Source organism: Microtus oregoni, unplaced genomic scaffold, assembly GCF_018167655.1.
Source record: "Microtus oregoni isolate MIOR12 unplaced genomic scaffold, Mior012 000017F_ref0000208, whole genome shotgun sequence".
In the NCBI taxonomy this organism is placed as follows: Eukaryota; Metazoa; Chordata; class Mammalia; order Rodentia; family Cricetidae; genus Microtus; species Microtus oregoni.
Genome location: NW_024543076.1, coordinates 22,964,373 through 22,985,646, shown reverse-complemented (window position 1 = coordinate 22,985,646; position 21,274 = coordinate 22,964,373). Strand labels below are relative to the sequence as shown.

The window sequence follows — 21,274 nt, the reverse complement described above, 5'->3', positions numbered from 1 at the left end:
TTAGATCTTAGGAAAACGAGCATCATAAGTCATGCTTTCTTCCAATGCCAGGGTGCTATTTCTGAAGGCCTACCAAGTGGACTAACAAAATCCCTAAATGGATCCAAAAGAAGAACAAACAGCACCGGACCAGAAAGCCAGGTAGTGGCTGCTCTAGGGCCGACCTCGCCGGAAATCTCGCGGGAGAGCGTCTCGTTACTCCAGTTCCGGTCTCTGCCCACCGGCGGTCTATCGCTTCCACCGCTGCTAGGGCGCGCCGGAACTTTTGTCAGCAGGAACCGGTGTTCGCTGCTCAGTGTTGTCGGCCGGCGTCTAGGCGACGAGGGTGCTGGTCTCTTCCTCTGGCTGCGGCCGCTGTGGAGCTCAGCCCGACCAGTCTGGTTGAGGTGCAGGGTCGCCTGGACTGGGTCTATGGTCGCTCCGTGGGCCGCTCTGCCGGCTGGTGCTTTTGTAGTAGGGCAAGCAGAAGTCCATGGCAGGGAACTTCTGGCAGAGCTCCCACTAGTGAGTGAGCTTCCATTTTCTCGCGCGGGACCGGTTCTGGGGCACTGGGAGGACTGGGCCTGCGGCTCCCTCGGGGCTTCCGTCCTGGCGGCTCTTGGAGAGTGGGTGAGCCCTCCCCGAGAAGTTGGGGGTCCGAAGCCTACTGCGCTTGGCTTGCCGGCTTTCCTTCTTGGGGCGGATTTCGGGAGCCGTGTGTGTTGGGGGGGGGGGGGGGGGGCGGGAATATGAGACTAGTAAGAGGACCGATCTCTGAAGGAAGATTTTGAATTTTGGAGTTAGCTGAATGGGATGATGTGGGCACAGGCACATTGTAGCGTTGTGAGAGTATAGCTTCCTTTTGCTAGCCTTTGTTGAGAGAAACGATATTATAATCTCTTGTCATTCGCCTTACTTGAAGATTTAATATTTATTTACTCAGAGGAGAGGAAAGAGTCGTCCTTGATTTTACCTGCTGCTTCCTGGCTCTCCTTTATGCCTAGGTTGTCGATCCGTTTGTTCGCCGCAGCCGCCGCTCCCCCCACCCCCCATCCCAGGGTATCTGTGTAGCTCTAGCTAGCAGTCCTGGAACTCCCTCTGTAGAGCAGACTGGCCTCGAGCTCAGAATCCCAAAGCCTGGGATTAAAGCAGTGTGCTACCACTTCCCGGCTTCTAGATTGGTGTTTGTGCCCCTAGAATGTAGCAGGTGCTATATAAAATGTAGCGCAGGTTCTCTCCAAAATGTATCCATTTTCTTTTTTTTTTTTTAAAATATTTATTTATTTATTATGTATACAATATTCTGTCTGTGTGTATGCATGCAGGCCAGGAGAGGGCACCAGACCTCATTACAGATGGTTGTGAACCACCATGTGGTTGCTGGGAATTGAACTCAGGACTTTTGGAAGAGCAGGCAATGCTCTTAACCTCTGAGCCATCTCTCCAGCCCCTCCATTTTCATTCATTAGCCAGTGTCTTCAATTTTGCCTTAAAAGTGTGTATTCTCCAGATTTTTATCTCTTTAACCATTTAAATGAACGGTGGTGTCTGTCAATGAGCATAGAAGGACTAAAGTAGTATTTGAAACATTTATCACTAAATGCATTTGTTAAACACGCAGGAAGTTGTGTGATTGGGTCAAGCTTTGAGCAGGTTTTCCACTGAATACTTAAAAACTGAATGGGACTTGATAGAAGACATCTTAGTTTAAGCAAACTTTATGGTAAAGAGAATAACAAAATTTTAGTTCTGTGAATTGGATTGGCTCTTTTTCCTCTTTGCCTAAGAACAGGAGAGAAGACAGTGAGTTTGGAAACCTAATTCTGGAAAGCATGTTTTCCGTTGCTACAAAGTGATTCTAGGGAGATAAAATGCTCATGAAACATCCCTATGGGACATGTTATTTTCATTGTTTTCACTCACTGAGATATCTTAGTTGAAATACAGGAGGAGACTCAGAAAAGTGAGGTTGAGTTTGAGCCTGTAATCCTGGTACTCGGACACTGCCTTGATTGTCTGAGTGATGTAATTCTGAAACAAAGTAAGTCTTTGGATGTAGTAAGAGTCTGTCTTTGAGGAAGGGCCTTACTATAAAGGGTCTGAGAACCTGTGTGCTGCTGCTTTGTACAAATGGCAGGATGGAGGAAATCCAGAAAGAGGTAGAGAGTCTTTGAAAAACATCAAGAGCATTTTCAAGAAAGGGTTTCTCTGTGTAACAGCTCTGATTGTTCTGGAACTCGCTTTGTAAACCAGGCTGCCCTTGAACTCACCAGCCTCTTCCAGGATTAAAACTGGTTCTTTACCCTCAAGTTCTCCTGTTTTTCCTCACATGACCTTGCTGAGACTGAGGTGGGCTGCTGAAAAGCTAGAGAAATCAGATGAATAACTTCCCTGAGAGTTTAAAATGGCATCCATAGCATCCTTATTTATTATTGACCTGACCTAACGTGAGTCAACCACAACAGATTGGCACAGAGTTGTTTGAAAATAGTCAGCAAAGCAGTCATAAGTAACGTCAAAAACCTAAGGGTTTATTTATGTATTTATTTATTTATTTATTTATTTTGTTTTTTTTCGAGACAGGGTTTCTCTGTAGCTTTGGAGCCGCCTGTCCTGGAACTAGCTCTGTAGACCAGGATGGTCTCAAACTCCTGCCTCTGCCTCCCGAGTGCTGGGATTAAAGGCGTGCGTCACCATCGCCCGGCTAAACCTAAGGGTTTAAATTGGTTTACTAACAAGACTGTGAAACTTTTAGGGGCGATAATGAAAATGCTAGCTGAAAAATATTTCCTTAGAAAAATGTTTAATCTCCTCTGAGGCAGAATGTACTTGAAACAGGTGAGCATGTTTTGAAGAACTCAAGCCTTTCATTGTTGAATCTAGTTTACTCAATATTTTAGAGACCTATTTAGAAGAACGAACGCTGAGGCTATAATGTATGTATGTTTCAGAAGTAGGCTAGTGTTCTGTCTCCCTCTGAGCTACATTCCTAGCCAAACCTGTCTTTTTCTTAAGGATGTACCTTCAAAAAGAAAAGAGAAGAAGCTGGGTGTGGTGCCGCATGCCTTTTTTCCTAGCAGTGATGGCTGAGGTGGGTTAGGGGTGTCATTGGCAGGAAGATCTCTTGAGTTTGAAGCCAAGCTGGTCTACAGGGTGAGTTTCAGGACAGCTATGGCTACACAGATAAACCCTGTCTCAGAGGGAAAAAGGGGGGGACAGTGGAATAAGAATATGATCAGCTTATTAAATCTTAGTATTACAGGTATTTTTGCTTGTTGGCTTTCTATACCATGGTTTAACATCTTTACTTTTTCTAGTTTGCAGTGGATTTTGGATAAACAAGATCTGTTGAAAGAGCGCCAGAAGGACTTAAAGTTTCTCTCAGAAGAAGAGTATTGGAAGTTACAAATATTTTTTACAAATGGTAAACTTTAAATTGGTTGAAATGGTATAGTATAGCTGGTCACCTTTGAAACTCTTGTGTGGTAATTTTCAATGGATTATTACAGAATAGTTAGTGATTTTATTTGTACATTTATTATTTTACTGTTCTGGGTAACACTTTACACCTTATGTGTCAGAAGCACAGTTTTAGCTAATCTCAGGCATTTCTAGTGCAGTCCCTTTTTTTTTAATATTTATTTATTTATACAATATTCTGTCTGTGTGTATGTCTGCAGGCCAGGAGAGGGCACCAGACCCCATTACAGATGGTTGTGAGCCACCATGTGGTTGCTGGGAATTGAACTCAGGACCTTTGGAAGAGCAGGCAATGCTCTTAACCGCTGAGCCATCTCTCCAGCCCCTAGTGCAGTCCCTTTTAAGGTTGACTAAAACAAAGTAAAAATAAATGATTCTTTAAACTGACATCCTATAGTTGTCATTTTTACCTTATAACTTCACATTAGCAAGAAGGGGATTTAATCAAGATGCCTTTACTGTACTAGGATAGCTTTGTTGCTTGGTATTTTAAAAACAAATTGTATTTGTTTTATGTGTATGGGTATTTTGCCTGCATGTGTATATGTACACTGTATGTTGTGCCTGGTGCTGAGGAGGTTTGGATCCCTAGGGGCTGGAGTTACAAATGGTTGTGAACCTCCATGTGGGTGCTGGGAACAGAACTCGGGTCTTCTGCAACAGTAGGTAGTGATCTCAATCCTGAGCCATCTCTCAGTCCTCTCACCATGATCTTTAACTGTCACTTTCTGCAAATCTACCTTTCTCTTGTATAGAAGAGTTATTATGGATTTCTTGGTAAATAACAATATCTAGTTTAATTTTTAAAACTTTTTATATAGATAATGTGAAAAACATTAAAATGCATAGAATGTTTTCTATTCAACCTCCTTATTGCAAGATAGCTTGTAGGCAGTTTCTTTGTCTTGTTTATGCATATTGCTGAATTTGTAAGTCTTAGGCAGCTGTAGTTCAGAAGGTGTCAGAAGACCAGGTGGTGGCACGCTCCACTAATCCTGCACTGGGAGGCAGAAGCTGGAGGAACTCTGAGTTCAAGGCCATTCTAGTCTTTCAAAAAGAAAGATAGAAAAAGAGAGAGGAAGGAAGGAAGGAAGGAAGGAAGGAAGAAAACAGGGTGTCAGAGAGTACATAGGTTGGGTTGAGTGGACAGAATCCTAAGATATAGAAATTTTGTTAGATGTTAATGTTATTATAATGCCAGATGATACATTTAAATTTTATTATTTCTCTTTTAGTTATCCAAGCTTTAGGTGAACATCTTAAATTAAGACAACAGGTCATTGCTACTGCTACAGTCTATTTCAAGAGATTCTATGCCAGGTATGGCTTTTATTTATTTCTTTGTTTGTTTTTGTTAGCCTGTTTGAAATTATCTTCTAAGCTGGGCGGTGGTGGCACATGCCTTTAAGCAGGTGGATCTCTGTGAGTTTGAGACCAGCCTGGTCTACAAGAGCTGGTTCCAGGACAGGCTCCAAAGCCACAGAGAAACCCTGTCTTGAAAAAACAAAAAAAAAAAAGAAAGAAAGAAATTATCTTCTTATTCCCATCTGCCATATATAAGTAAGTCACTAGTTTCTATAGAGTTATGATTTCCTGCTCCCCTATCTCCCAGTGGGTATTTTTTAAATGGACATTATTTAATTCTTGTCTAATTATGTTTTAGGTATTCCCTGAAAAGTATAGATCCTGTATTAATGGCTCCTACGTGTGTGTTTCTGGCATCCAAAGTAGAGGTATAAAACAATTTTTGTTCTTCATCAGAGTATAATCCTTACATATGTCTTTTTTAATATTGCCTTTGTATAGATCATAGGGAGTAATTTATACAAGAAAATATACACATCTTGAAAATGTACACATATTTATTAAATATGGCACTTATATCATCAGGTGCTTTAATGAGACCCTTTATACGTTTTTGTTTAATCCTATAACATTGGCGTATACAGCAGTAGTATCTCTGTAGGGTAAAAGGGCCTTGACCTTGACTTGAAATGAGACTGAAGCCAGTGAAAAAATACTCTGCCCCTGACTTGATCCCAAGCCTGAGATGAGGACCATGAAAAAGAATCTTGGAAATCTCTGCTAACCAAGAAACCCTATATGAAGCCTGTCTTCTACTCAGTTTCCTGCTGCTTCTCATCCAAGCAGAGGCAGCCACTCTCCTGGGTTCTTCTCTCCCAGTAAATTTCTTATGTAAGGTTTGTTGTGCGATGTGACTTTGTGGTATGCCTGGACTCCCAACTGCCAGGATGCCTTTCCGGGAGAGATACAACACTTTCATAAGGGAAGCCTTTCTTCTCAGAGCCTTAACCCTTGCTTTGGGGAAATCTTCCCCTCGGCTGCCAATACCTCCATCAAGTAAGCGTTTCCCCTCAGAGCCCCCTCTAATGGGCAAGCTTTTCCATTGAGAACTGTAATATTTTGATAGGGAAGCCTTTCCCCTCAGAGCTATAACACTTAGAATCCCCGTTTTATAAATGAGACATAGACAGAGCAGCAGTCATGCACTAGTCGGTGGCACAGCCAGTACTGTGCTACTAATAATCTGGTTCTTTATCTTAGGACTTAATTGCTTTGCTACCTTTGAAATATATTGTTTGGCTGACTGTGGTGTGTACACCTTTAATCCCAGCACCTGGGGGCAGAGGCAGGTTTGTTCTCTGAATTTAAGGCCAGTCTGACCTAATAGTGAGTTCCGAGTTCAAAGACAGCCAGAGCTACATAGTGAGACCCTGTCTCAAAGCAACAACAAAAAGACATTGTTTGGTGCTAAGTACCACAACTTACCTGCTATAGCCTAAGAATGTCTCTGCTCCTCTCCCATATGCTTTTTCTTTATTCCTGTCTTTTCTGGCAACAAGCAATAGAGGGAAAGTGAAAGGGTAGGCAAGGAATAGGAAATATATATAGATAGCTCTGTAGACTCTAACAAGGAAGAGTGTGGGTAGTGGGAGCAGAAAAGGTAATTAAGAGAGAAGACAAATAAGGACTTGGCCCAGCAACTGGAATTCTGCCCAACTTACTTTTTCAGTGTTGTTGAGAAAGTTCATCTTTCAGCTGTAACCCAAATAGTAGCAGATTCTGAGAACTACTTTTCTTAACTGATCCACACAATCTTTAATCTGTTGTTTCTATTCTTGGTAAAGTTTTTAGATTAATAATTGTATTCATGTGAATTGAATGTGATCTTAACCTAGTAAGTTTACATTTCTTTTGTGTTCATTTTGATTTAGAAGCATCCATGGCATCTTTTTGAATTATCTCCCAAGAAGTACTAAAATCCTTTATAGGAGCTTTTGTTCACTCTGCCCATGGGTTTTGAGATAAAGTTTGAATAAATCTAACTATGGAAGGCAGTTGTAGACTGCTTGCCTAGCGTCTATGAGGCCTGGTTTCAGTCCTTATGGCTGGATTTGTGAAGGGTTTTTTGGAATAAAGAGGTGTTGTAGGTGAGGTATATTTTCAAAGTTGTTTTTTTTTTCTTAAAAACCTTTTTCATACACTATATCTTGGTCATGTCTTTCCCTCCCCCAACTTCTCCCAGATCCTCTTCCCTTCCCACCCAATTTAGTGTTTTTTTTTTTCTCTCTCAAACCAAATAACATAAAAAATCAAAACAAACCAAAATGCAGAAAGAAATGGAAAGCCTGCAAAAAAATAAATAAATAAAACAGTAACAAAAACTATGAAGTTCATTTTGTTGGCCAACTACCCCTGGGCATAGCGCCTGCTCTAGTGTGGTCGACGTGCCCAGTGTCATTCCATTGGAGAAAACTGACTTTCCCGCTCCCAGCAGGTATCAATTGAGATGGCTTCTTCATTCCCCCCTCAGTGTATTGCATTACATTTTATCTCTAACTATGACCAAATCTCTGTTTTGTCTAATTGAATAGAAATTGTGTACAAATCATATTTAACATACTGTCTCTAGTTTTTAGTTCTACATATTAGGGTTTGAAGTTTAAATTTAAATATATATATATATATTTATATACACATAGATTAGGTTGTAGAGTACAGATTATTCCCCCACCTTACCCCTAGTTTTTTGAGACAGGGTTTCTCTGGGTAATAGTCCTGGCTGTCCTGGAACTAGCTTTGTAGACTGGCTTCAAACTCATAGAGATCTGCCTGCCTCTGCCTCCCAAGTGCTGGGATTAAAGGCGTGTGCCACCACCGCCTGACTAGAATACAGATTTTTAATCGAACGTGTTTGAATAGTTTTTAATTTGTTAAATAAAGAACCAATTCTTTTCTGACTTTAAAAGGAAGCAAATGATTTATATCTTGAGTGATTTATATGAAATTAAATACGAGTATATTTAAATTACATTACATGATAAAATTTAGTTATTTTATAGTGGTAGTATATTAAGTTGAAAAGCCTAAGAAGCCTTATATTCCATTATAAGCTTCATTCTTTCAGAAAGGTTGGTGTTATATGGTCTTCTGAGTAATATCGCATTTGTCTGTTCATTGACTGGTTGGTTGATTAATTGTGCTAAGAATTGAACACAGGCAGGCCTTACACATTCTTGGCAGGCAAGCAATATACTTCTGAGCTATATCTCCAACCCAAATTATTGAAATTTTAAGGAAAGGTAATACATTTAGAAATTTAAATACTTCATAGATTAAGTAGGAAGAAACTGAGCAGACTGTGAACATGAGAAGAGCTTGGAAAAACTGTTTTGGGTAGATCTCAGGTATCTTTAATGTTTATTGGGTTAGTAAGTACTTGATCTCATTCACTTTTCTCTAGGAATTTGGTGTAGTCTCAAATACAAGATTGATCGCTGCTACTACTTCTGTATGTAAGTGCAAAAAGTGTATTCTGCTTTAAGGCTGAAATCTAAAGAAAGCTCCGTAACATACAGATTTTGTTTTTTTTATGAGCCACATGTAAGTGGGTTTATTACACAACTCCAAAGAATATCTTTAGCATATTAGACAGGAAAAAAAAATGCTTGAAAAGATGTTTTTACTGATGTAGTGGTGCAGACCTGTAATCTCAGTGCTTGGGAGGTAGAAGTAAAGGATTAGGTGTTCAAGGCTAGCCTCACCGACATAGTGATTATTGGACCACATGAGACTATCTCTAAAAAACCAGGGTTCTTTTTTGTTTGTTTAAGTTTATTTTTATTTTATGTTCATTGGCGTTTTGCCTGCATGTATGTCTATGTGAGGATGTCAGAAGCCTTGCATCTGGAGCTAAAGACAGGTATGAGCTGCCATGTCGGTGCTAGGGATTTAATCCTGGTCCTCTGGAAGAGTAAGCAGTGCTCTTAACTGCTGAGCATCTCTCCAACCCTGAAATTTCTTTTCAATTTATTTCTATTATTTTATGTGTACGAGTGTCTTGCCTACATGTATATCTGTGCACCTCATTTTGCTTGGTGCCCAAGGAGGTGGTGAGCCTCCTTGTGGATGCTGGGATTTGAACCCAGGTCCTAGGCAACAACAAGAAATACTCTTCACCACTGACAACTCTCCAGCCTCAAAAACAAGATTTTTGTGTGTTTTTTGCTTTTTCAAGACAGGGTTTCTCTGTGGTTTTGGAACCTGTTCTGGAACTAGCTCTTGTAGACCAGGCTGGTCTCGAACTCACAGAGATCTGCCTGCCTCTGCCTTCCAAGTGCTGGGATTAAAGGCGTGCGCCACCACCACCCGGCTCTCAAAAACAAGTTTTTACATCCATTATGATACTACTTTTTTTTTTTTGATCAAATCTCATCTGAAACTTAGGCTCCTCCAGCTTCTACTTACCAAGAAGTATTATTAATCTCCTGTTGAGATTACAGGTATGGGCCACCATGCCTAGTTTAAGACAGTACTTTTCAGTGGTGAAAAATGAGCTGTATTGATGGGAATTATGTATTATCAAACCTTCAAGTTGTGTGGTACAGGAAAGAATGCTGACTGTGGGCTGGAGAGATGACTCAGCGGTTAAGAGCACTGACTGCTCTTCCAAAGGTCCTGAGTTCAGTTCCCAACAACCACATGGTGGCTCACAACTATCTGTAATGAGGTCTGGTGCCCTCTTCTGGCCTGCAGGCATACACATAGATAGAATATTGTGTACATAATAAATAAATAAATTAAAAAAAAAAGAATGCTGACTGTATAGTCAGTCAGCTGAGTTAATTTTTGTTTTTTTGGCATTTTGAGATAGGATGTCACTTTATAGCCCTGGTTGTCCTGGAACTCACAGAGATCTGTGACCCGCCCAGCAGGTCCTAAGTTACTCCAGGGTCCTGAAGAGGCACTATCTGAAAGATGGGGGGGGGGGGGGGGAGGGAGACGGACGCCAAGCAGTATTCCTTGTCAAGGCATCCCATTTATTGAAGCAAGTTTCATGTCTTAAATACTCCTCAGAAAGGAGCTAGGGAAAGGGGGAAAGGAAGGAAGGGCTCGGTAGCTAGGCAACTAAGTAGGGCAGTTTGGCAGCTAAGCAGGGCAGTTGCAAGGTCAGTGGCTTCTGCTGTTAGTGATAAGCAGCAAGCCTTGCAGACACTCTGTGGTGCTTTCCAGAGCTTGAGTCTCCACGATCAGCACATAATGTTTTGGCTAACTTTAAGTTTTCTTGTCTCAAGATTTTTACTTCAAGGCCCTATGAGATGTGAGAAAGGGGAAGCTTGAAATGGCGCCTGACAGATCTGCCTCCTGAATGCTGGGATTAAATTGAATTAAAATTAAATTAAACTTTTATCATTATGTCCAGCAACTCTTGTGTTTTTAAAGCATTCTTTTAAATTATGTGTAGGTGTGTGTTTGCATGTGGGCACATGCATGTGAGTGTAGGTGCCCAAAGAAGCCCAAGGCATCAGTCCCCTGCAGCTAAATTTTCGTGTGTGTGTAGTTGTATGTGGTGGGCATATGTACTTGTATAAGTGCATACATGTCAAGACCTGAGGTTGATGTATAGAATCATCCTACATTTCTCTTGTACCTTATTTGTTGAGGCAGGGTCTCTCAAACCCAGAGCTTGCCAGTATGACTAGTCTTGTCAGTAGCCAGCTTCCTATGCGGGAACTCCTGTCCCTGCTTTCTGAGGCTGAATCAGAGACGGACTGCCACACATGTAATTTATGTGTCTGGGGATCCAGACTCTGGTTTCCTCATGCTTGTAGCACTTCAACTGCTGAAACATCTTCCTAGACCACTTCTTAGGCTGAAGGGTAGAAGTTGGTTGTAAAAGTTGGTAATAAAACCATACATATGTCACCTTAATGGTGCTTTGAATTGTTTTATGGAAACATTTAATCTATTTTCTCATCTGCAAGATTAGAGGTATTATGAAGATAAAATCAGTTAATATGTACAGCATGTTGAACAATGCTTTGCTATTTCTTTTCTAGAATTATTATAAAAAATACCCAATTGGATATTTAAACAGAAAGGTATTTTCTCTAAGCTCTAGAGTCTGAAGATCCAAAAATCAGGGCACCAGCAAGTTTGGTTTCTCTGTGGCCTCCTTTAGCTGTTATGGCTGTTCTTTCATTGCCCTTTGTGTACCTACATCCTTTCTTTCTCTTTGTTTTCTAAACTTTGTTTATTTTATACATATAAGTATCTTGCCTTCATGTATGCCATGCTGGTGCTGTGGAGATCACCCCTGAAACTGAAGTGATAGATGTAAATAGTGGTGGCCATGTGGATGCTCGGAACCAAACTTAAGTCCCCTGCAAGAGCAGAGTGTTCTTAACCACGGAGCCATCTTTCTAGCCATCTCCCGTGTGTCTTCAGCATCATGTTAAAACAGCAGTAGTCGTGTGTGGTGACACATGCCTTTAGTCCCAGCACTTGGGAGACAGAAGTGGGCAGATCTTTGCGAGTTTGAGGCATCCTGGTCTACATAGTGAGTTCCAGGACAGCCGGAACCACATAGTGAGACCCTGCCTTGGGTGGAGCAGCAGTTAGACATTCTGTTGCTGTGAAGAGTATTGAGTGAAGCAGCTCTTTTGTTGTTGGTGCCGGCTTTTTTGTTTTGTTTGTGAAGCAGCTTTAAAGGAAGGATTCGCTTTGACTCATAGCTTCAGTTTTCTGTCTGTGGTTTGTTGCTTCCATCACTTTTCGCCTCTGGCGGTGCAGAAACATCACAATTGAAGGGTGTGGTAGAGGGGACTAAGGACAAGAAGGATCTCTTTAGACACTCTCCCAGGGATCCACTTCCTCTGCTTCCACCACCCACGGCTCTACCGTCTCCCATTTGGATGTCAGTATGACTCAGTCAGTGTTCAGCAACTTCATCTTTCAGTGAAAATCACCTTTCAGGGATTATATCGTCCAGCTGATGACTTGGCCTTCAACATATGAGTCAGGGTGATACTTCAGTCCAAACCATATCAAGCACTCCTGTAGAATTATGTTCCACTCTCATGTTCTAATTAATTTAACCTTTACCTCTTTTTAAAAGTGATTTATTTGTGTGTATGTGTTTGGTGTTTGCCTGTGCATGTGCATATGGGCACCTGAAGAAACAAAAAAAAAAAAAAAGTGTTCCATTCCCAGGAGCTATAGTTACAGACAGATGTGAGTCATCTCACGTGGGTGAGAACTGAACTCTGGTCCTCTGCAAAAGCAGTGAGTGTTCCTAACCACTGAGCCTCCTTATTGCTGTAAAGGTCCTCACTAGGTATAATCCCCTTCTGAGGTAGTACGGATTAGGATTTAAGCATGTACTTTATTGTTTTTGTTTGTTTGAGCTTTTTGAGACAGTGAGTTTTACTACATAGCCTTGGAGAGATGGCTCAACCAATGGCCTGAGTTGGATCCCTAGATGTCCTCTGAATTCTACCCATACCGTGGTGTACATGTGTGTGCGTGCACAAACACAGGATAAATGATAAATGTTTAAAAATGTGGATCCAGTAGTAGTAGCATCTTTAATCCCAGCACTTGGTGAGTTTTAGGTCAGCCAGGGCTACACAGAGAAACCCTGTTTCCAAAAGCAAAACAAAACAAAAAATGGATCATATCATTTCAGCATAGGTGGAATAGAAGCTGATGGCATAAGGTGAATCTAATCTCAGTGCAGGTGTTGGGTGTCCGAGTCCAGGGATTAGTGACATGTATCAATTACAGAATTTTTGGAAGCAGGATTTTACTCTCTAGACCAGATTGGCCTCACACTCAGAGAGACCCACCTGCCTCCCAATTGCTGGGATTAAAAGCATAAACCACTGCGCCAGTCCTTTACAGACGTTATTTTGCTTTGTTGATTCTCTGCCATTAATAGGAACCTGCTTTATTTGTATACTTTACATACTGCTTACATATGAAGGAATTCTAAAACCCAGAAACCTTACTAGGGATATTTTCAAAATGAAACAAAAAATGTGAATTTCCTCATGTTTAAATAGTTCTAGGTTTCAGATCTTGTGAATTTCCTCATGTTTAAATAGTTCTAGGTTTCAGATCTTGTGAATTTCCTCATGTTTAAATAGTTCTAGGTTTCAGATCTTGGCAGATGTTACCTAAATGAGTTGTAGAGAACTTCATTTATAAAATAACTTTTTTGAAAATTTAGTACATAAAATGCACAGAATTCCTTATATTGAGTGAAGGAAATCATTTGTACCAATGGAGGGAATTATAAACCAGAGTTGCTGGGGCTTCCAGTTGCTACTCTAATTGATTTAAGTATGCATTCTGATGTCTTAAATACTATTTTCTCAATAGTGCTTAAGTATGTATAAGACTTCTTGAGGAGATAGTTAACAGGTTTTCCATTTGTACTTTATTAGTGAGTACAAATGGTAACTGTGTTGTATAAGAAAATGACCTTGCATGTATCATGGATGCAGCCGAGCTCTATTAAGTTGAGGCCTACATAGCAGGTTCCAGACTAGCCAAGACTACATAATGATACCTTGTCTCAAAAAATAAAAAAACTAACAATAAATAAAAACATGTATGTGTTTCTTTATAAATAAATACATTTACATGTTTTTGTATTTTGGTAAAGAAACAGTTATAAGTTCAGAAAGTATCAATTAGTTTAAAAAAATTCCTTTAGTCTCAGCACAGCTAATTTTGGTATATTGCCCTAACTTCTTTCTCACCTTGATTTTTTTAGAACTTGCTTTATAAGTGTATTCATTCTAAGATAAATTACAGGCAAACAGAAAAATACTACTCTAGAGTTAAAAAGATTTTAGAGATGATAGGATCTAGTGATTTTTTTTCAGTCTTTTAATCTTTTAAAAAGCAGTAAAAGCTTTTTCCTTTTCTTCCTCCTTTTCCCTTTTTCCCTATCCTTCTCACCCACTTCCCCTCTTTCCTTTTCCTTTAGCTTTTCAGTCTTCTTGCCTCTATACTCCAGAGTACTGAGAGTGCAGGCACATGATACCATTCCAGCATAAATGTTTATATATATAATTGTAGCTCTCCAATTGTATAGGCAAGTGTGCTTCCAACCACTCAATCATTGTCCTCCCTAGAAACAAAGCTCTATCTTTTAAGTAGTTCTGAGATCTCCTACTAAAGGTAATAAGTACAACATACTGTCTAAGAGTTTATGCTGCATTAAAGGAATTTTGGATAAATTCATGTTGGCATTTTCTTGGTTTTAATTGTTTTGTTTTGTTTCTTATAGTAAAAACTAGATTTTCATATGCCTTTCCAAAGGAATTTCCTTACAGGATGAATCATGTAAGTATATTATATAAAATTATGTATTCTGTATTAACTAGCTTTATTCTATATTAGAATAAACTTCATAGACTCTTAGAAATTGTAGCTTTAAGTACTATAAAATACAAACATTATTTTACATTAAACCTCAGTAACTTCTCTCTCTATATATATATATATATTTTTTGGTAATACTTAACAGTAGTGATTATTACTCTCGAATGCCAGTTAAATCACCTTAGGAAGTTTTTGTTGTTTTTTGTTGCTGGGATTGGTTTTTTGAGGCAGGGTTTCTCTGAGTAGCCTTGGCTGTTCTTGAACTCTCAAACTCACTCTGTAGACCAGGTTGGCCTCTCCCTCCTAAGTGCTGGGATTTAAGGCATGTGCCACCATGCCCAGCTTAAATTTGTAGTTTCTAACAATTCTAACAGGATTTTTTTTTTAATAGTAAGAATTCTGGGATTATATCTCAGTAGTAGAGTTAATTGCTTAGCATATTTGAGACTTTGGGTTCAATTCCAAGTTACTCCTATTCCTCAAAAAAGAAAAATATATGATATTGCCTTTTTTGTTTTGTAAGGATTAAAAACATATAACAGTAAAATGCAATTTTTTGCCAAGTTCCCAGTACTGGGAAGGCAGAGGAGGCAAATCTCTGTGATTTTGAGACCAGCCTGGTCTACATAGTCAGGCCTGCCTGGTCTCAAAAAACAAACGAAACTTGTAATTTTTATTGTGAATGTTATTGATTATATGTTTCTGCATTTATTTTCTTGATTTAGAAATTTCATATAAGACTGGTAAATTAATTTATCTGTATCTATAAGTTATTAATTTAAGCAAAGAATATTTACATAATCATGTTTGTTCTCACTGGATGATTTTTTTTAACAGATACTAGAATGTGAATTTTACCTTTTAGAATTAATGGTATGTATATATTTTTTATAATACAGTAAAACGGTATAATGAATTGTTCTGAAGGGAGGTAAATTTTAAATTTATCAAAATGATATGTGATGACAAATCACAGAAATGTATAAGCATAATCACTTATGAGGCCTGTAAAATGATTTCTATATCTGACTTGAGCTTAAAGAAGTAGTTTTATTATAACTATAATAAGGATTGCAAGCAAATAAGTCAGAAAGTTAAACCACTGTAAACTTTGTGCACAATTTGTGTGTGTGTGTGTGTGTGTGTGTGTGTGTGTGCGCGCGTGCGTGCGTGTGGGTGGGCGGGCGGGCGGCGGGTGGGCAGAGTTAAAGATAGATTACTCTTGGGCAGAATTCTGCTCCTCCATTGAGGATTATGACTTTACAGACTTATACGAGGTTTCAGTGTGTTGCAGATGTCACTTTGAGTCTCTAAGGGAAAGATGGATGCTAACTGTCTGCCACCTGATTTACCAAATTATATTCCAGACAGATCACTGCCTTCACTGTCATAGTAGCTCAGGGTCATATTTGAGCAAGAAATTAAGACGGAAGCAAGTATAAGAGAGAAATTAATTTGAACTACATAGAACAATAAGTTGGAAAATGATATTGTTTTATGTTGTAATGAATTTGCTTTTGTACATATATATTTTTTTAAACTGTCTCTAGGATTGTTGCTTGATAGTGTATCATCCTTATAGACCTTTGCTCCAGTATGTGCAGGACATGGGCCAAGAAGACGTGTTGCTTCCCCTTGCATGGTAACTAGAACAGAAGTTACTCGTATATGACTTGTTGCTGACAACTAATAACATGGTTTAGTATTTTAAAATACCTCAAGATGTTTTGTATTCAGCAAACTATCTGCTTGATAAATATTAATAGCTATAGTGGCATAAATTATAAGGTCATACCTATCTTGAATTACCTATTTGATAAGTATATCATCTGTTAATGTTTTGTATCAAAACAAGACTTCACATGAAAATTGAGAATAAATTAATTTTTGAAAATACTTTTTGGTTGGATTCAATACAAATCCATTTCAAATTATATCTTTAATTTTACTTCTCATTTTTCAAAAATGTGAAAATTTTTATTTAACATAATTTGTTGTGAGGTCCCAAAATTGAAAATATACTCACTAATACATGAAAGTTATGTTCAGTAATGTGTACCTCTTTATTGTCACATTCATGGGTCCGTTGTTTTGCCTCTGTTTTCATCTTTGTAACTGCTCTTAGTAATAGAACAGAGATGTAAGTGTACAAAGATGGGAAATCTGGCTCTCTCTGGGAGGAGTTACATAGTCAGTGCAGTGGTTGTGCTGTTAGTGATATTAAGATTTACATTTCTACAGGAGGATAGTGAATGATACCTACAGGACGGATCTTTGTCTGCTGTATCCTCCTTTCATGATAGCTTTAGGTATGTAAATTTGGAGTACCTTTATTGATTAAACTGTTTTTGCCTATTTAGGTCATCTTAAAATACAATTCGCTTGATTGTAATTTATGTTTTTATGAAGTAGTAGACTAATGTGAGCTCTTGATAATATATGCTACACCCCCTTTCTTGGTAATTTTCACCCCTCAATTCATTTAAAATATTTTAATCAGACCTAAACAATTTTTTTGTTTGCTGAAAGTGGAAAATTCAGGTTTAAATCTGCTGATATTAGTTTGTCTTAAGTAACTGGTTCTATTTTCCATTTCTGGATCCCATTAAGTGCTCAAGAGCTTAAGGCAGAGGCATCTGTGCTCTTGTTGCTAGAGTTAGCTGGCGCCCACAGTGTGGAGAAGGCACGCAGGGTTGGCTAGAGGTATCTCTGCAGAAGACTAGATTTAGACATTGCTTTCTTTACAGTTATTGAAACACTTATCTAATTTTTCTGAGTTTGTGAAGTTGTGGGAGGGATAATAACTTTATAAAAAATTGTGTCAATAGTTAAGTGAAATGCCCTATAGAACCCAGAATGTCTGTTATATCGTAGGCATTTAATAGTTTATGCTCTTTTCTCTCTCCATCTGTTGATTTTCATGGCTCCTTTTCTATAACCTCCCCTCTTTTTAAAAATTAATCCAGGTTTTTTTTTTAATATTTTCTCCATACTTAATTTCACTGGATGGATTTTCCCTCTCCTCAGTTTTGTTTTTTTCTTAATTTTATATAGAGTGCTCTACACATGCACCTGCAGGCCAGAAGAGGGCACCAGATCCTATTATAGGTGATTGTGAGCCACCCTGTGGGTGCTGGATATTGAATTTAGGTCCTCTGAAGAGTAGTCAGTGCCCTTAACTTCTGAGCCATGTCTTCAGCCCTTAAGACAGTCTTAAAAGCTTGTCCAACCAAACATGACTGTAGTGTAAAGGTCAATAAATGCCTAAGTGAAATATAGCTTTTTAAAATTTAGGTTTTATCCCCTGAGGTTGGGTTCCATTGGTTGAGAGCTAAAGATCAAGTTCTAGGGAGGGAAAGTCTGGGATAAGCATCCTGGGGTATTGGGTGTGGTCTGTCTCTATAGATAGCAAAGAGGTCACCAGATCATTAGTGATATCAACTCCTAGCTTTGAGGAGACACCCTGCATGATTAAGATTCCTGGTTTCTTCAGCAGTCTGTTGATACAAGAACTTTTGTACCCCCAACAAATTTTTTTAAGGCATAGCAGTACGTTGGTGAGGTGGGGCTTTATTTTCTGTCACTAACTTCTGGGTGTGATTTGACTACTTTGCACTAGTGTTCATGGGTGATTTTTTTCCAGTTTAATTTCTTGGACTTGTTTCTCTTATTAAAAAAAAAAAAATCTACCCTTAAGGTACTCACACTGTGACCAGTATACAGCGAAGACAGGGTGTCAAGAACTATCCTGCAACTAGAGATTTTCTTCTGTATCATTAAGTTGATAAAGTGGTTTGTTAAATGTTGGTTCACAATGTAGTGTGTGTGTGTGTGTGTGTGTGTGTGTGTGTGTGTGATCTCAACTAGTATCTAGACTTTTAAAAAAATTGTATTGGAAAATAAGATAAAATCTTTATGAAAATCTTTAGTTCTAAGAGTGTTTGCTGTTAAATTTGAACAATTGGTTCTCATTTTCTTTCTAGCTTGCCTACATGTAGCCTGTGTTGTACAGCAGAAAGATGCTAGGCAGTGGTTTGCGGAACTCTCTGTGGATATGGAGAAGGTACTTTTTTTGTTTTGTTTTTTGAAGATACAGTCTCACTGTACAGCCCTGCTCTGCCTGGAACTCTGGAACTTGCTATGTAGATCAGACTGGCTCGGATGCATGGGAAGTCACCTGCCTCTCTCTCCCAAGTGCTGGGATTAAGCATGTGCTACGAGGCTCTGCGTGATGTATGTTCTTTACATATTAATGCATTGTTAGTTTTTGCTACTGAGAGCTTTTCAAATATTTTCTTCTAGATTTTGGAAATAATCAGGGTTATTTTAAAACTATATGAGCAGTGGAAGAATTTTGATGAGAGAAAAGAGATGGCGACTATTCTTAGTAAGATGCCAAAACCAAAACCACCTCCAAACAGGTATATTTTAGACTTAATTACTAATTTGATTTCATTGTATAGTAAACTCTGTTATATTTTTCTTAGATTGTGTTATATCTTTTTCTAAAAATTTACACTAAAATTTCTTGATTTATGTTTATGTAATTTGTCTTGATAAATTAAGGATGTCTCAGTTTTAAGATAAATTTTCTGTCTAGTAACTTCCTAATGCAATGGAGGTCTATTACAGGTATCCCTCAACATATAGCCACATTCTGTACATAAATGGAACTGAATTAGGCAAATTTATTTCAAATTCAGATATAAAATGCTTGAAAATAGTCTTTCCATTTGGTTCTCTGCCGTTCCTCTCCCCTCAGTAATGATTATTTTATACATTTCAGTAACCATTTTCAAAAAATTTGATGATACTAAAGATAATAAATTTTGGCTTCTGAGTGATCCTATGATCCTTATAGCACACAGTTACATATAATTTTGCCATAAATGAACCTCCTCTGCTAAGAAGTTTTTGTTGTTTTAAATTAATCTGTTTAGTTGAGTGATCTGTGTATCAGATCATTCGAGGAAGAGAAACAGGTGAGAAGGAAAGTCAATTCTATAAGCTTAGTTGTTACTTAAAATGTTTACATGAGCCGGGCGGTGGTGGCGCACGCCTTTAATCCCAGCACTTGGGAGGCAGGGGCAGGTGGATCTCTGTGAGTTTGAGACCAGCCTGGTCTACAAGAGCTAGTTCCAGGACAGGCTCCAAAACCACAGAGAAACCCTGTCTCGAAAAACCAAAAAAAAAAAAAAAGTTTACATGACACTGAGACGCATTATAGACGCTGCTGGTTACAGTGATGTTACAGTTGAGAAGAAAGTGATGCTTAAGTGTTATGAGGAGCTGCTTAAGGCAGTCACTCAAACAGCTACCTTTGGATGCATTTTTTACAGAAGTTCCCTGAGTGATTCTCCACTAATGGCAGGGCCTGAAGCTGCAAGATGATGGTGGACAAGATAAGGCAATCTCCTATTGTCACAGTTCCTGGTATTTTCAGCTTTAGTTCTTTTTATTTTTATTTTAATAGTCAACATTTTTCTAGGAAATTACCATATTTTTGATGTATAAAAGTTTGTTGTCTTTTCCATATGATTTTATTATATCATTGGACAGCAGGTTGTTGTTGGCTTTTTTGTTTTTGTTTTTGTTTTTTGAAAAACACTTTGGATTTTCCTAAAGAATAAAAGTAGAGTTTTACATGTCAGATTTAATTTTGTAGGAAATTTGTCCAGAAGTTGTAATCTCTATGTTGAGTGATACCTGTAATAATAGTGAAATCTCAAACGCTAACTTAAGTCTTTGAGTGTATATGGACACTAACTTCCAGACTGCTTGTTGTGTATGAGGGCCCAAAGTTACAGAAGAATAAAAACATGAGACCAAATGCTAGTTTGCTGGGTTTTAATTTTTCTACAACTGTGTCTTATAATACAGGAATGTCTTTGTTCTGTAGAATAGTGCCACAGAATAATAAACTTCAGAAACTAGTAGTATCGGGTGTTGAAAATGAATCTTTTAATTGGCATAAACTTTCTTTCTTCCCCGTTTGAACAGCGAAGGAGAGCAGGGTCCAAATGGAAGTCAGAACTCTAGCTACAGCCAATCTTAGAACACCCGGAGGAATCCTGTAGTGGACCACTTGGAAGTAAAGCATGCAACAGTTTGAGTAAGGTCTTCACTGGAAATCAGATGCAAGCTATTGGGAATTCACTTAATTTTCACAAAATAAGTTTTTCTTACTTAATTTGATTCTAGTGTATAATTTATTAAATCTTAATTACAAAATTTTGTAAAGCTCTAAGGGGACCTATTTATACATACACAGACATTTCAAAGTTAACTTGTCTCACACAAATATAATAGCTTTTTCTTTTAATTAAGGCAGGAAACCTAACATGAAATGTCATTTGTTTAAATTTTTCTTTAGACATCGAGGGACCAAAAAAAAAAAAAAAGGACTTGTAAACTCAATAAGAACTCCCTACCCTCCCCAGTTAAATTTTAAAACGTTTTTTGTTTGGTTGGGTTTTTTTTGAGACAGGGTTTCTCTGTAGCTTTGGAGCCTGTCCTGGAACTAAGTAGACCAGGCTGACCTTGAACTCAGGGAGATCCACCAGTCCACGTCTCTGTCTCTGCCTCCCTAGTGCTGGGATTAAAGGCATGCACCACTACTGCCCAGCAAATTTTAAAGGTTTTTTTAAGAAATTAAATCTTAGGAAAACCTGGGATGTTTTGAGAATTATATTTATAATTTGGGGGAGATTAATCGAGAACTTAACTGATTTTTAAGATGTATTTTATTCAGTACTTTTTATATCATCACAGAAGATACTAGCCCAGCCTGTTAGAAAAGTGCAATATGTATGGTCTACTTTGACATTTTGAAGGTTATATTGACTTATTAGCTGTTTTGAAATGCTTGGAAACCTGAAAGAAAATTATTTGCAATTAATTCACAGTTAATAAACATTTTAAAAGTTTAATTTGGTTAATCAATGAAGGTGAAATTTTATTTACTTTTTTTTTTGAAGGTGAAATTTTAATGTTAATCTTTAATCTGTCCTGAGAATTTTTTATGAGATGCATACACCCCAGTCTAGTTTTGTGCTTTAGTGTGAGCCGACAGATGTGCAGCAAGTGTTCTGAGTCAAGAACCTAGTCAGGTTTTAGGCCA

The 21,274-nt window shown here is 38.4% G+C and overlaps 1 protein-coding gene across 2 annotated transcripts; it reads left to right on the top strand.

The window, feature by feature from the left end:
• Positions 1-266: 266 nt before the first annotated feature.
• On the top strand, positions 267-21,083 carry Ccnc (cyclin C). 2 transcript variants are annotated; one of them, XM_041667547.1, is made up of 13 exons: positions 267-504; positions 3,297-3,403; positions 4,695-4,779; positions 5,123-5,192; positions 8,225-8,276; positions 14,060-14,115; positions 14,992-15,027; positions 15,705-15,796; positions 16,396-16,463; positions 18,138-18,217; positions 18,457-18,575; positions 19,494-19,587; positions 20,155-21,083. In XM_041667547.1, the coding sequence occupies exons 1-12, from the start codon at positions 473-475 to the stop codon at positions 19,543-19,545; spliced, it is 849 nt and encodes a 282-aa protein (XP_041523481.1). In that variant the 5' UTR covers positions 267-472; the 3' UTR covers positions 19,546-19,587; positions 20,155-21,083. The 2 variants fall into 2 exon arrangements, with proteins under 2 accessions (XP_041523481.1, XP_041523480.1); XM_041667546.1 differs by lacking the exon at positions 19,494-19,587.
• The last annotated feature ends 191 nt before the right edge of the window (positions 21,084-21,274 follow it).